This window comes from Delphinus delphis, chromosome 19 (assembly GCF_949987515.2).
Source record: "Delphinus delphis chromosome 19, mDelDel1.2, whole genome shotgun sequence".
Lineage (NCBI taxonomy): Eukaryota > Metazoa > Chordata > Mammalia > Artiodactyla > Delphinidae > Delphinus > Delphinus delphis.
The window spans coordinates 33,156,931-33,172,744 of NC_082701.1; the positions used below are offsets into that span (position 1 = coordinate 33,156,931).

The 15,814-nt window shown below is 40.6% G+C and overlaps 1 protein-coding gene across 8 annotated transcripts in view; it reads right to left on the reverse strand.

Annotated features, from left to right (window-relative positions):
- LOC132414796 (phosphatidylcholine transfer protein) overlaps positions 1-15,814 on the reverse strand; it is a 161,466-nt gene that overhangs the window by 106,477 nt on the left and 39,175 nt on the right. For 7 of the 8 annotated variants that reach the window (XM_059997687.1, XM_059997680.1, XM_059997682.1 and 4 more), the window contains exon 3: positions 5,592-5,769. In XM_059997687.1, the coding sequence (XP_059853670.1) occupies positions 5,592-5,732 (141 nt within the window). In that variant the 5' untranslated portion in view covers positions 5,733-5,769. The remainder of the gene's footprint in view (positions 1-5,591; positions 5,770-15,814) is intronic. The other variant, XM_059997681.1, reaches the window with a different exon arrangement.

Sequence of the window (15,814 nt, forward strand, 5' to 3'; positions counted from 1 at the left end):
GTCCTCAGTATAATCAGAGTGGTGGGAACGCAAGGAAATGTCCTTGTGCTGCTTCAGTATAATCAAAATAATGGTGGGAACTTTGTGCTGCTTTTGCGTTCAAGGATGAAGCACGGCAGGTTCTCACGAAAGCCAATTATTGCTTGTATAATTAATAAAAACATAGGTTGCTGCTTTGGCACTTCTGAAATTTTAAGAAAACAAGTCTTAAAGTGTAAATCTAGATAATGCTTTAATAAAAGTTACCACAGCAAGACAGACGGCGCTGTTTTGCCTGAGCGAGCGGCAGCCCTCTACTGCTGTGCTTTGGCACGATTCATCTCGTGTGATGAGCTTACTTTCGGCCCTGTCCTAAGAAACTACAACATTAGTTGCAACAGAACCTGGACTTGAAGCCAGCGATGTGACCGCAGAGTTCAAAGTCTATGATCCTGCCTCAAATAGTCACTGACCTCTCCCAACATGTAATTAGATAAATTAATAAGCCCTCATGGTGCATATAGCATTAGGGTGACCATATAATTTATCATTCCAACCAGAACACTTTTGAGTGAGAGAGGTGTTATAAAATTTTTCACCAGGACAAGTGCGAACCAGGTCTGTGGTGGGTATATCAGGACATAGATCACCCTTGGTATATCTCACAACCAAACACCATTCAATTTACAAGGTGCTTCAAAATGTATCCTCTCTTTGGATCCCTGTACAAATTTGGCAGGACAGGAATTATCTCCAGCTTGTAGACTGGGAAGCAGAGACACAGCTAGGGTCTTAGGTTCGTAAATCCTGAAGTGACAGAGCAATTAGGCATCAAAACTGTACATTAGACCAGGGTTGCTAAATCTGTCATGCTGGCTATTTTTCACAGTCCACAAGCTAAAAATGGTTTTTACATTTTTAAGTGGTTATATAAGTCAATACATAATTACCTCTATTTTGTCTCAGCCTGTAAAGCCTAAAATATTTTCTGTTTGGCTCTTTACATAAAAAAATTCACAGTCCCTGCTTGAGACCATTGCCACCACCACTTCTAAAACATACACCCCAGGAAAACTCTGAATTACTAGAGTTGTACTGCAATTCCACATGCAAGAGAGAAATCTTTGTGTCATAAGCCCCAAATGTACTATATTTTATTTTGAATCACATGGCGGTTTACCATCTAAGCTCAGACCACCCTTCAAAGTAAATCTGCCAATCTTGAGCACACCATACAAAAGAAACACCAAAAAGTCTTAAATAAATCATATTCAAACTCAGAAAACCAAAGAGAAAAAGAAAATCTTGAAAGATGCTGTAGCAGGAGGGATGGGGGAGCACTTTACCTACAGAGGAATGCAGATGAGAATTACAACAGACATCTCCTGAGAATCCACCCTGCAAAAAGAGGGTGGATGGGCTTCCCTGGTGGCGCAGTGGCTGGGAGTCTGCCTGCCAATGCAGGGGACGCGGGTTCGTGCCCCGGTCCGGGAGGACCCCACATGCCGCGGAGCGGCTGGGCCCGTGAGCCATGGCCGCTGAGCCTGCGCGTCCGGAGCCTGTGCTCCGCAACGGGAGAGGCCACAACAGTCAGAGGCCCGCGTACCGCAAAATAAATAAATAAATAAATAAATAAAAAAAGAGGGTGGAGTGAAATATATAATATTTTGAAAGAAATAAATTACTGACTAGAATTCTATATCCAATGAAACTGTCCTTCAAGAGTGAAGAAGAAATAAAAACTTTTTCAGACAAATAAAAACTGAGGGGGCTTCCCTGGGGGCACAGTGGTTGAGAGTCCGCCTGCCAATGCAGGGGACACGGGTTTGTGCCCCGGTCCGGGAAGATCCCACGTGCCACGGAGCGGCTGGGCCCGTGAGCCATGGCCGCAGAGCCTGCGCCTCCGGAGCCTGTGCTCCGCAACGGGAGAGGCCACAGCAGTGAGAGGCCTGCGTACCAGAAAAAAAAAAAAAAAAAAAAAACTGAGGGAGTTCATCAGTAGCAGACCTCCTCTGGAAGGAATGTTAAAAGAAGCTTTTCAGGCAGAAGAAAAATGGTATAGGTCAGGCGCTCAGATCTACATAGCAAAAAAAGTGTCTGTTTTATTGTCTTAAAGCTTCTGGAAGGCATGAACTTTGTCTTACTCATCAAGCATCACCAGGGCTTAGCAAAATGCAGGCACACAATAGGTCCTGAAAACTGCTTGAATGGGTCATGAACCAATATTTTAGAGGTTTCTTCTCACTAGGACACATTCAAACAGCCCAAAGGCAGCTGTGGAGCACAAAGTTCGACTTATACCTGGAGACGGAAGAGGGGGATCCTACTCATCTCTCCCCCTTCATTCCCCCAAATCTAAATCTTGGGACCAGCATCTTCATACTGCCTCATACCACACCCTCATCCTGAGAGACAAGTGAGGAGAAGGAGAACTGAGGCTCTGACATGTCCATCCAGTTGTATGTAAGATGAAATAGGAGAGAGACAGAGACAGAGAAAGAGACAGACAGAGAGAGACAGACAGAGAGAGAGTTAGCCTCGATCAGCGGCAGGAAGTAGAAGGAGGCAACACATGGTGTTCAGCTTTAAGACATGGTGGCCCTACCCAGGAGTAAATATGGCTCTGTAAGTGTCCTGGGTGCAACAATTGTTCCATCAATCACACTGGTACCTACTCCTCCATTAAGAGAGAGGCAGAAGGGTGGGAGAAGGGAGCAGAAGAGTCCTATCATCCGGAAGTAAAGAAGCCCATGATGCAAACTGGATTATAATCCCACCTGGGGAATGGGAGTGGAAGCTTCTCATCCATCGAGGTAAATCTGTTCTCATGGCAGTTAAATCTCTGCTTCCCTCCAAAAGGCCAAACTTTCTCTCAGTCCAGCCTGGCTAACCACAGAGTTTTCTCAGTAAATCCAGGCTCTTAGTATTTTAGAAGGTCAACAATATAGGAAAGAACAGTTCCTAGGAAAGTACTGTCTGCTCCTTACCAAACTCATTGATTAGAAGACCTATGAGAGGACAAAGGCAGTCCCTTCTCACAGTGCCAGACACTTGGTTTAAAAACATTAAGAAGTCAAGCGCTCAGCCAGATCTTTTCAGTCCAATGCTTTCTTGGTCTAAATCAATGATGTGAGCCTCTGCACACCAGTTTCACACCATCTATTGGCAGTTCACAATGTCTACTGGCATGGTAACCAGCCTAAAGCTCCAGCGAGATCTGACTGCAGATCCCTGGGCAAGCATTTGTAAGTAACCCACGGCCTTTCTCCCCAGGGGAGCTTCTCAACACTGTTCAGGGGACCACATTCACTCCCAAGTGACCACTAATTTAAAAATCAGGGAGAGTGAGTCTTAAAGTGGGCATTGCTTTTGTCTTAAGATACTCCTTTTTCTCTCACTTACCTTTTAGTTCCCACTGCTTCTCATCTCTAGGGCCCTCTCCTGTCTCTCAACGTCAGAACCCCCTTGAGCACCATGCAAGATGCTCCCCATATATCAGTGGTTCTCAAAGTATGGTCTGTGGACCAGGAGCTTCAGCATCACTTGGCAACTGGTTAAAAAGAAAGAAAGAAAGAGAAAAGAAAGAAAGAAAGGAAAGGAAGAAAGAAAGAGGAAGGGCTTGTACCCAACACAACAGGGCCTCTTGACATTTAATACAGATGGAGATCAAGGTGGCCCTGCATCCTAGCTATTGAGGCTCAAGGGCACAGCTCTGGGAATCGTACAGCCTCCAACTTACGAAACTTCTCCGGAAGACTTGTCAATGTACCATGACTGTCCTCACACCCAGAACAGGTGGAAATAAGACTTACAGTTGGTAGGGATAGGAACTATTCTGAATACCACTCACATCCTCCCCACAGGAGGGAGATGGGACCTGCTACATAACAATACACAATGGAAACAATACATAATACAATGCCAGTCACTCTGTCTCAGCTCAGGCAGTGGATGCTGTGCGATAAAAGGCACAAAATCAAAAGAGCACAAGCCCTTGGGGAGAGGTGAGGGGAGCAGTCAGGGTTGACTGGAGGACAGGAGGGGTATGGACAAGTCATGGGAGGTAAAGCTGGAAATGTGAGTTGGGACCAGCCTAGTACCATGTGCACAGCCCACCTGGCAGCATTTGCCCTCTTTCAGAGTCAGTGTAGGAGCATATTTACAGCACAGGTCTGGAGCTAGATAGCTGAGTTCCAATCCCAGTCTGAGTCTTGAGCAATCAACTTAACCTTTCCACATATCCATTACCAAACTGGTAAAAAGGTGATAGTCAAAGTACCTTACGTATACATACATAGGAACTTACAACATGGGGTTGATGTGAGGATTAAGTCAATGCCTGCAAAGCACTTAAACAGTGCCTGGAGCCTAAGAAAGCATGCAGTGTGTTAGCTATTACCGTAGGTATTATTATTGTTAATTCTACAATCAACAGGGCCACTGGATGGAGACTGATAAGATCACAACCTCTCCTTCAGGTGCTTGATTGGACTGTAGTGTGTAGGATGGAAGGGATCAGAAAGGTGGAAGGCCAAGAAGCTAGTTTGGAGGTCACTGCAATTCTAGGTAAGAGGTGTCACTCAGAGTAGCAAAGGTAAAGGAAAGAAAGGGAAGGGAAATGGACCAGACATCAGATACATCTGAGCAGTGAACTGACAACACTTGGCAAATGACTGGGCATGGCTGGTGTGGAAAATGAAATGGTCAGAAGATAAAAGGATGTTGTCTGAAAACATGTCCATTTTTGCACCAAGGTAACTGCTGAAATGACACTAAGATATTAATTCTGCCTGCTCTTCACTAAGCTTCCTGTTCATCCTGTTGTACCCAGTGACCCTGGTACTCACAGACATTCAGAGCTTCTGTCTTCTCTAACACTCTAATCTTCTGATCCTCTGCGAGGAAACCTCAACTTCACTTACCTTGTCTAAAGGTGACTTTTAAGCTACTTGCCATGCAGCTACCCGCACACAGAGCAACTGATGACTGGCCATCATTCCACCTGGCTCCAAAAGCCTCCAGGCAGGCCCCCAACTCCATTCCTCCTACCCTTTTAATCTTTCTCCCGGGAGGCTTCAGACAAGTTATTAAGTCCAATTTACAAGGAAGTGGGGAGCATCCAAACGGAGCAAGTCAGTAAAATGACTAGAGATGACAGTAGGTCCCTTCTCAGCAACACTCCTGTCCCCACACGTATCACCCTGCACATCCACTCTCTGAAAAGTCCAGTCTTTTTTCTACCTGTATTCAATCCTAAAATACTTCCCACCACACGGACACCACTGGCATCCACCCGGGAGCGGGGCTCCACGTCCCTTGCCGGCAAGTGCATGGAGCTAAGAATTAGCAGACCCCACCTTTTAACTCTATCAGTAAGTTGTAACAAACGACTTGCCCTGTCGGGCCTCAGACCTGAGCCTAAATTCTGATGACCTCCCCACTCCCCGCGACCAGCAGGGGGCAAAGTCGGCGGGAGGCACCCCCAGAGCTAGCTCCTCTAGGTTCCAGAAGACCCGCGAGGTCCGCACTTCCGGCTACAGCCCCGCACTCTCCGCGGGCAGGGGAACCCCGTAAGCTGTCGCCCCGTGCTCCTCCAGCGGGTCTACAGCTACCTGGTCCAGCAGCCGGTAGATGCTGATACCGAAGGTCTCCACCAGCAGCTCCCAGTCGGCCCCGGAAAGTGCGGGCTGCTGAAGCTCAGCGAAGACTTCCCGGAACTGCTCCTCAGAGAAGCCGCCGGCCCCAAGGTCCATCCTTCCGCAGTAGCTGCTTCTCAACCTGCAGGGAAGGCTAAGGACAGGCTAGGTTCGTGTTCGGGGGCGGGGCGAGAGGGTGGCCCAGCGTAATTGGCAGGGAACTGAAAAGTGATTGGGGGAAGGCGGGACTTGGAAGGAAGAGGCGAACAGGAGGCGGGGCCAGTGAGGGGCAGGCCTAGAGAAGGTTTCCGCAGTGCGAGAGCTGCGGAAGGACGGGAGAGAAGGAAGAGTGGAGAAACTTTGGACTTGATCTGGGGAAAGCTGGAGAGGCTAGGAAATGGAGAGACTTCTAGACAGAAGAGAAAAGGAAGACACTAATGTCATCTCAGAAGCATCTCTTCCCCAACACCATACCCACCAAACCTGCTTGGCTGTCTCTCCTTTACCTTCTCTGAAGAAGGCTAGGGAAGGTGTCTGAGTGGTTCGGTAGATACGGAGGTAAGATGGACAGAGCAGAAATGCTTGAAAATCTCAGGGGTCAGATGCTAGAACAATATTACATTCGTTCTGTTATGCACTTTAAAACATTTTTCTGAGACGAGGTCCATGGGATTCCCCAGAAGGCCAAAGGGTCCATCTCACAAAAAGGATTAAGAAACCTACTCCATAATGGTATTTTGCTCCCTGGATGGTGGAAGATGATCTAAAAAGGTATCCTGGTGTCCACCCGAGATTTCTGCTGGTTGCATAATTTTGATCTTTTGCAACTCAAAGACCTTTTTCTTCCCTCAAGTCCCTTTGATGTTGCTATATTTCTTACCGCCAGGCTGCATTTTGGTTTGGATAAAGTAGACAGCTTAAACATTAATCAGTGTAACAGTACATGGGTGCCAGTAAACTCTGGCAACCCATGTTTCCTAATCTTTGAAATGGGGTAAAATTGTACAACCAGTTAGAATTGAAGAGGTAACTACATAAAATAAACATAGAACATGTTTGCGCAGTGCCTATCAAAGTAAATGTTCATTAAAATGTCCACGTGTTTTACATTTATATATTGAAATGTTTCTCCTTCTGTACTTGAAAGAAAGCCTTGAAGTTGATGGAAAACTCTGCATTTATGCCAGTTTGCAAGAAGAGAAAATGATTAGACTTGGCAGCGTAGGTAAATTACTGCTGTATTCAGTTCAAGGCTGGTTCTGTTCTGTTTTATGAGGATGGGAGGAGGGATGGGGTAGTTCCCTACACTAAATGCACAAGAGGTTAGAGACTCTTAAGACTCTTAAGTTTGGTCTTCTTTATAAAAAAAATATTTAAACTAAAGTTTAATTGCTTAAAAAAAGGAATTTCTTCAAAAACCATTGACTATGAAGTATTTTCATATATCATCAAGGAATTCCATTTTAAAGGTGGGCTTTGATGAGGCTGCAGCTTTATCACTTTATAGCAATTGATTAATGAAGACAAGCATGAGAGTATAAATGGCATTATGAAAGATATAAGGCAGGAAGTTTAAATTGTGTTTATTACATGTGTTTAAACGTGTGCTTACCTACTAAACTCAGAAGGTAAAATGTATATACATTTGGGTATGTTGATATTTACAACCATGCTTATTTTATTAGAGCTAATGAAGGAAGGAATCATATTAGGAAATAATTTTTATTTTGTGGCAAAAATCTGGAAAAGGGTTGGAAGGGTGTCCAGAAAGACCTGTTCTCCTTTAGGACTTGTCTATTATAATAGGCCAGCCTCTTTCCTTTGTGAAAAACACTCTTTAGAGGAACTTCCAGCAACATGGCAGGTGAGGAATAATATATTTGGGGCTTCCTAAAATCCCAACAAACAAACGTTCTAAGGGCTGGGGTTGTGGTTCTAGTACTCACACGTGGACTAAAGATGTGCTGGGCCATAGCTGGTGGGAAGCTGGACCAGGGACTTCTTCAAGGAGCCTGGATCCCCTAAGAGCTGCCCCTTCCATTCCAATGAAACCAGAAAATCCCCAACCTGTAGACCATGGAGCCCTCAAGGAAACTCATGCTTTTCCCAGAAGCCTTAGGTAGAAAGAAACAAAAAGGCAACTGGAAGAAACCACACCCCAAGCCTAAGCCAGAGATGGAATTTAAATTTACATTACGTGCAACTGAACGGGAGCCACAAGGAGATTAACACAAAGGAACATTGAAACGCCTGGGACCCTGCGAGAATCAAAACCGGTGACACTTTCACAGCTAGGGCATGTGCAATTATCCAAGAGAAAACAACACCCACAAGAAGATGCATGTACAAAAAGTGAGTTACAAAGACCTGAGGGAACAGCTCTCCATGTCAGAGAGTTAGCAGATATGCAAACAAGATTATCAGAACCAAAGAACCACAGATAACAGATCAATATGAGAGTAATTATTCAACATGTATTTGTGATAATATAAGAGGTAAAAGAAGGTCTAGAAAATAGAACACTAAGAAAAAGATAAATGAATGTGAAAAAGAAACAAAAGAAGCAAACCACCTTTTACAAATAAAAACTATTAACAGTCACTACAATTAGAAATGTAAAAGAGGAGGTAAAGTAGTTGTCCTACCACAGTTCAAGAGGGAAATAAGAAGGTGGCTATGAGGAAATTCTCCAGAAAGCAACACAGAGATATAAAGAAATGGAAAACATGAAAGATTAACTAAGAGACATGAAGGACACATTGAAAAGGTAAAACATTTATGACTGGAGTTCCACAAGAAGAGAACAGAGAGGTTAAGAGGTGAGGTGTATGGGTGGGGAGATAGATAGATAAATGGACATATGGAAACAAAGAGAAACTAAAATTCTAAACAGCAAAAAACATAAACAGGGGAGGACAAGGTCAGAGTTTTCTTTAGAAAGTGGGTAAGAGATATTGATTAATTGTCTTCTGTGCATGCTAAAATTTAATGGAATAAATTCTCAAAAGGCAACAATAAGAAAGCAAGCAAACAAATAAAAATGGGCAAAAGATTTAAACAGACATTTCACCAAGAATATATACTGATGGCAATAAGAACATGAAAAGATACTCAACATCATTCATCATCAGGGTAATATAAATTAAAATCACATATGAGATATAAATACACACCTTTTAGAGAGCTGAAATTAAAAAGATTGACCAAAGTAAGTGTTGGCAAGGATGTGGAAGAAATAGAACTCTCCTGCATTGCTGATGGGAATGGAAATGGGACAAACACTGTGGAAAACTGACAATTTCTTTAAAAGTTAAACATACACAGGAGGGGGAAGGGTAAGCTTGGACGAAGTGAGAGAGTAGCACTGACATATATACACTACCAAATGTAAAATAGATAGCTAGTGGGAAGCAGCCACATAGCACAGGGAGATCAGCTTGGTGCTTTGTGACCACCTAGAGGGGTGGGATAGGGAGGGTGGGAGGGAGACGCAAGAGGGAGGGGCTATTGGGATATATATATACATATAGCTGATTCACCTTGTTGTACAGCAGAAACTAACACAACATTGTAAAGCAATTATACTCCAATAAAGATGTTAAAAAAAAAAAACATACACCTACCGTACAATCTAGCCATTCCATTCCTAGGTATTTATCCAAGAGAAAAAAAAATAGCATTGTTCATATAGACACAACTGTTCATAGCATCTTAATTTGTAATAGCCAAAAACTGGAAACAACTCAAATGTCCTTTAGTGGGTGAATTGATAAAACAAATTGTGATATATCCACCAACCAAGTACTACTCAGCAATACACTTTTAAATGATTAACATGTGTATATGAACTTGTGTGCATATGTATGTGATATATATAGATATATATATATAGATATACAATGTAATTTATGCAATTTTGTATAAATCATTCAATTCAGGAGTGAAGTAGCATGATACCTGCAATTTACATTCAAATTGGTCAGTTAAAAATTGTGTAATCTATATAGAAATGCAAAAGTGACAAAATATGAACAACTGATAAATTTAGGTAAGGGTAGCAATATTTTCTATTCTATTCCTTCAAATTTTCTTCATATTTGAAATTATTCAAAATAGAAATTTTGAGAAAACCCAGCTATATGTGTTTATATGAGACATAACTAAAATACAATTACACAGAAAATGTAGAGGTAAATGTATGCAAAATATATACAAGTAAGCCTTAAACAAAAGAAAGCTGATGTGGCTGTAAAAATATCAGACAAAACAGACTTTAAGGCAAGAAAAGAATTAGTAGAAAGAAGTTCATGAATTAAAGGACAAAGGACACAACTCTTCAGGAGTTCTGAATGCCTAAATTTATATTCATTTCACAACATGGTTTCAAATACATAAGGCAAAAGATATTACCTGTGCAGTCTTCCCTCAGCCTTTGGGGGGATTGATTCCAAGACCCCTGAGGATACCAAAATCTGCAGATACTCACATCCCTTATATGAATTGGTAAAATATTTGTATATAACCTATGCACATCCTCACATGTACTTTAAGTCATCTCTAGATTACTTATAATACCTAATATAATGTAAATGCTACATAAAAAGTTGCCTGTGTGTAGCATTTTCAAGCTTTGCTTTTTGGAACTTTCTGGAATTTTTTTATGTTTTCAATTTGTGGTTGGTTAAATCGAGGAAACCCATGGATGTGAAGGGCTCACTGTACAAGAAAAAATCATCAAATTTACAATCAGTGGACGATTTTAAGGCTCTTTTCTAGGAAATGGATTGATCAAGTAGACAAAAATTGGTAAAGATATGAAAGACTTGAGCATATAATTCATATGTCTGATATAAAGGGCATTTATATAACCCAATTACAAACTCTCATAAAACATTTATTAAAACTGATGTTTCCATAAGCCACAAAGGATGTTTTCAACCAACAGGAAAGAATCTATATCATTCTCTGATGTCAATGTAAAAGATAAAAGAAAGGAATAAAAAGGAAACAAAAATAGCCAATCCCTGCCCCCCCCATATATTTGAAAACAAAACAAAACAAATACACACTTATTCTAGGAACTTAGCCAGCAATTAACTCCCCGCATCAAATTCCTTTCTGCTTGAAGTACCTAGAGTGTTCTTTTCTGCACTTACTCTTGACTGATTTTTGTCTACATTAAAAAGCAAGAACTCCTGTTCAACTACATACTATAAATAAATTAAAATCCAACACATAGATTTGTAGAAGACACTTGTTACTCACAAAGCCAACCAAGGATCAATATTGATGATATACACAGAACTAGGAATCAGTGAGAAAAACCCAGATAACGAAATTGAAAATATGAACAGTGAGAAAACCCAAATAGCATAAGAACACGTGAAAAGTTGCTTAACTTCCAGAGTAACTGGAGAAGTGCAAAATAAATTACATCATTTCATTTACGTTAAATTGGCAAAAACTTAAAAATTAGGTGTTGGTGAATATAGAGGGAAATGATAGCTCTGACAAAGTGTTCTGGTTAAAATTTAAATGATAGTTTGAAAAACAACTTGAAAAGACCTATTAAATTTGAGGATACACATACTGTCTGGCCCAGCAGTTCCACATCTATTAGTACACCTGAGACAACTGCTAATATTGCATAACAATGCACATTGTTTTAGTGGCAAAACAATTTTTTGATAAAACATAATGATCTACCAAGCAGAAAATAAATATCAATAAATTGTGGTTTATTCATTGTATAACTTTTGAAATTAAAAAATAATCTACTTGTAAATTATGGATAAATCTTGAAAACACTGATGAATGAAGACAGCAAGTTGTAGAAGGACGTACAGAGTAAGATACTTTCTAGTGTTTACGGACAATACATATGCCCTAAAAACTGTGAATGTGAATGGGAAGAATTCCCGTTAAATTCAACAGTAACTGTAACATTTTATTTCTTTAAAAATGTGTGAGGCAAATAAGGCACAATAGTAATGTATACACTGGGTGGTGGATTCATGAATGTTATTCTCTACACTTTTCTGTATATTTGAAGTTTGTGTAATTTAAGCAAATAAAGGAAATAATTCTAATAAAGATGTAATACTATAATTGCCATTAACAATAGCAGAAGAAAAACACCATTCTGAGATACTATGAAAAATGAATGAATAATGAATGTTCACAAACGCCTAACTTTGCACAGGGAACAACGTTAGGCATTACCTATTGTGATTGGTCAGTGTTTTTGGTTTTGTTTTTAGTTAGGGGATTAAAAGAATATCTGTTCTTATTCACTTGTAAAAGCTACTAGGCCCCAAGTAACTGAAAAGTGAATGAAATATATGGTATCATGGATAAAACATCTGTGTAAAGATCAGAACTTCTCACTTTCCCTAGAGATGTGTTTCACAGTACAGAACTAATTTGATTTGTGGATTCCCAAGATAGAATCCTGGTCACAAAAACTAGCTTTGCAATTAAAAATCTTGGTTCTGGTCTTTAAGAACCTGGCAAATCACTTCAATTTTTTAAACCTGTTTACTTAACAGTGATATAAATATAATAATACAAATGAAAGCTCTCTGTAAAGTGAAAGTAAAACCCTTATGAAATGTATTATCTCAGTAGTTAACTCTAAATTCTATAGCTGAGCTGATGTTAATCTGTTTCAAGGGCCATCCAAATCAATTTAGTTCTATTCTACTCAACTTGTACTGTTGAATGTCTGCCTCTATTAAAATGCTCAAGAGCTTTATCTTGCTAGGGCAATGGAGAAGCAAAAGAGGGTGATGAAGCTGTTACCAAGCTCCAAAACTCATAAAATATTCACTTGTAAGTTGGTTCATAATAGATTAAGTCTCCTGAGTACTCTTTATAACAGAAACTATGCTAAGGGTTTTCATTTAATCTTTACAATACCAGTTTTGAAATCAGTTCTATTATACTCTCCAGATTTTACATGAAGAAACTGAAGTTTAGAGAAGTGAAGTAACTTGTCCACAGTCACATGGGTAGGTCAAAGGTAAAGCTGAGGTTTGGATTTAGTTTTGTTGGATTCTAGAACCTATCTCTCATGTCTGGATCACCCATTACTAATACAGGATCTATAGACATGAAGCAGTGAACATAACTTCTAACCCAATTAGATCTGTAAGCAAGGTTTTCATTCCTAAAAGACTTTAATGAAACATTATAGCCATAAAACTATAAAATTTAATACTGAAAAAGGATTTAGATATCACCCGTAGTTTATTATTTTGTTAATTTATTTATGTACTCATTTGTTTGATAGGTATTTATTGAATATTGATCAATATTTATCAAACAAGTGACTATATAAATAGGTAAAAGAATAAATTAAAGACAATACCTGAATTCTCCTTAAGTATGAAAGTTTATGCTTCCATGGCTATAACAGCTATTGTAGAAAAGATACACGAGATGCAAATTCTTATCTTCAGCTTGCAGTCCACATGAACATAATTAATTAGAGAAAGTATTTTATGTATGTCATGGATTATCTAGTCCACCACTTTTACAGCTGATAGAATTGAGGTACAAAGAGGTAATACTTTGAATAATAACTTGGTTATCCAGTTAGTCAAAGCCTGTTGTCACAGACCCATGAAGACCAAGTGTCCCTAGTGTATTTTGCCTGTTAATATAAATATAATGACATACAAATTAGGTGTTATGAAAGATGAGTTTATAGTGTTTCCTGTTAAAACATGCTTTGTGTGAACTTTATTAAATGAAAATGATAATTCACAAAACTAGGTTTGTTTGACTACTGGAAGGGATCAGAGAATAAAATCACCAACCACCTTCCTTCCAGTAAGGGGATTCCAGAGACTAGCTGAAAGTATTGTATTACGAAGTCCCTTCCGTTGCCCTGACAAATCACCACAGGGGATCCAAGTTCAGCACTAGGATGTTTCAGACCATGTCTAGGGTTTCAGCTGGGTTGTGATCTCCAGACTGCAGGGCTGCACCTCCATATGAATCAGCATAAATATGGGTTCCTCTCTTAAAGTGGAGCACTCAAGTTTGGATCCAAAGCCTGACTGAGATTGTAGACTATGCTTTTCGTAACTTCAGGCAACCTAATTTAGGCCATTTCCACCTAGAAAAGGTCTCATTCAGGTCCTCTCTACACACTGTCTCACTAGGGTTTTGTGTCCATGAGGGTAGATCAGATTTTGTTTGGAAGTTTAAAAACCTTACAATGATACTCCTCTCTTTCCTTCAAACCCCACATATGATTTGTCAACAGTTTTTGCTATTTCTATTTCCCACATAGCTTGGATTTTTCCACTGCTTTCCATCTGTACTACCACCTAGCCAAAGCCACATGATGGTTCCCCTGATTGCTCAGTGACCTTCTGATGGTCTCCCTGATGGAGTCCACGCCCAACACAGAGACACACAGAGTGCTATATTAAAATGCTGAGTTATCCTGTCACCCCACTCCTTACAACCATTCATTGGCTTAGGGGTGCGTTAAATAACATTCAAACTTCTTCCCCTAGCCTACAGAATCCTCCGCCATCTGATTGGCCCTTCCTGCATCTTCATCCCCATTTTCTCCACCCTCCCCTCACTCACTAGGCTCCAGCCTGCTGTTCCTTAGTTTCTGGGTTGTGCCAAGAATGTCCTTACCTCAGAAACATGGTCCTCACTCTTTTCTCTGCCTCAGCAGCTTTCCCCACACCCTTCACTCATTCTCATCCTTTGGGTATCAGCCTGAATCTTCCTTCCATAGACTTTCCTCCTCAGCCTCTTTTATTTGCTATCTCAGCCATTTGCTTTTTTCCTGTATAAAATTTACTGCTACTTGTGATTGAACCTGCACCCCAGTGGGTGCAGTAGGAAAACTAAAAAGTAAACAAGTAAGTGCTCTTTGCTTTCCAACAATGATCTTGATCTGTAATTAGCTGAGCATCTGTCTTCTCCATTAGAGCATAAGCCCAAGAGCAGAGACCTGTCCATCCCTCTCACCACTGTTATCCCCAGTTATGAACATGTCATAACATGTAAATATCTGTTGAGTGAATTAATATAAGAATTCAGTTGATCCTTATATATATTCATATATATATGAATTATATATGAATTGTATACTAAGTTCTTTTGTCAGTTCCATTAGATTTTAAGTTGTTCTCAGTTTTCTACATAGACAATCATATTGTCAGGAGTGGGGAAGATAATTGCATCATAGCTTATCCAATAGCTATATCAATTATTTCCCTTTCCCATGTTATTATATGGGCTGAAACTTCCGAGGAGATATCTCTGGCTCCATCATGGGAAATAGGGTAAACTAGCAGGTAGAGCTCCAGGCCCCCAGTCTTGCCTCAAAAATAAAAGCTAAGCTTTAGTTGGTTTTCTAATTGCTCTACAGAAGAGTTTATGAGGGGAAAATGGTTCAACTCCCCAAAAGAAACTTGAGAATCACTGGGCTAAAACTTCTGAAACAAGGTAAACAGTGGTATCCCAGTCATCCTTGTCTTTTGAAAAATGATCACTGATTGACTATTTAATATAAGCCAGGTAATATGCTAACTAGTTAAAATACGTTTTCTCACTACAGACCCTATGAATTGTATATCAATATTTCCATTTAAGAAATAGCTTTAAAAAGACTAAGTGAGGACTTCCCTGGTGGTGCAGTGGTTGAGAGTCCGCCTGCCCAGGGACACGCCTGCCATCGTGCCCCGGTCCGGGAAGATCCCACGTGCCGCGGAAGCGGCTGGGCCCGTGAGCCATGGTCGCTGAGCCTGCACGTCCGGAGCCTGTGCTCCACAACGGGAGAGGCCACAACAGTGAGGAGGCCCGTGTACCGAAAAAAAAAGACTAAGTGAAATGTCCATACATGCAAAGGATCCAAATCTTTCTAATTCTAGCCACTTCTCACAACTACTGAGGTAAATAAGGCCATATATGTGGAGATTTTAAAATACATTCTCCCCTTTAGTAATTTGAAGGTAGACACATTGTACTTTCTAAAAAATAGCCACAACAATATCTCTTATCCCACATAACCTCGTATGATGTGACTGTGACACTCATACCACCAAAAGGTAGTGTCTGTGTCCCCTCATTTTGAATAAGGGTGAGCTTCTGCCTACACTCAGAAGTGATATTCTGTGACTTCCAAGACCAGGTCATAGACGATAATACTGCTTCCTGTTTCTCTAGAC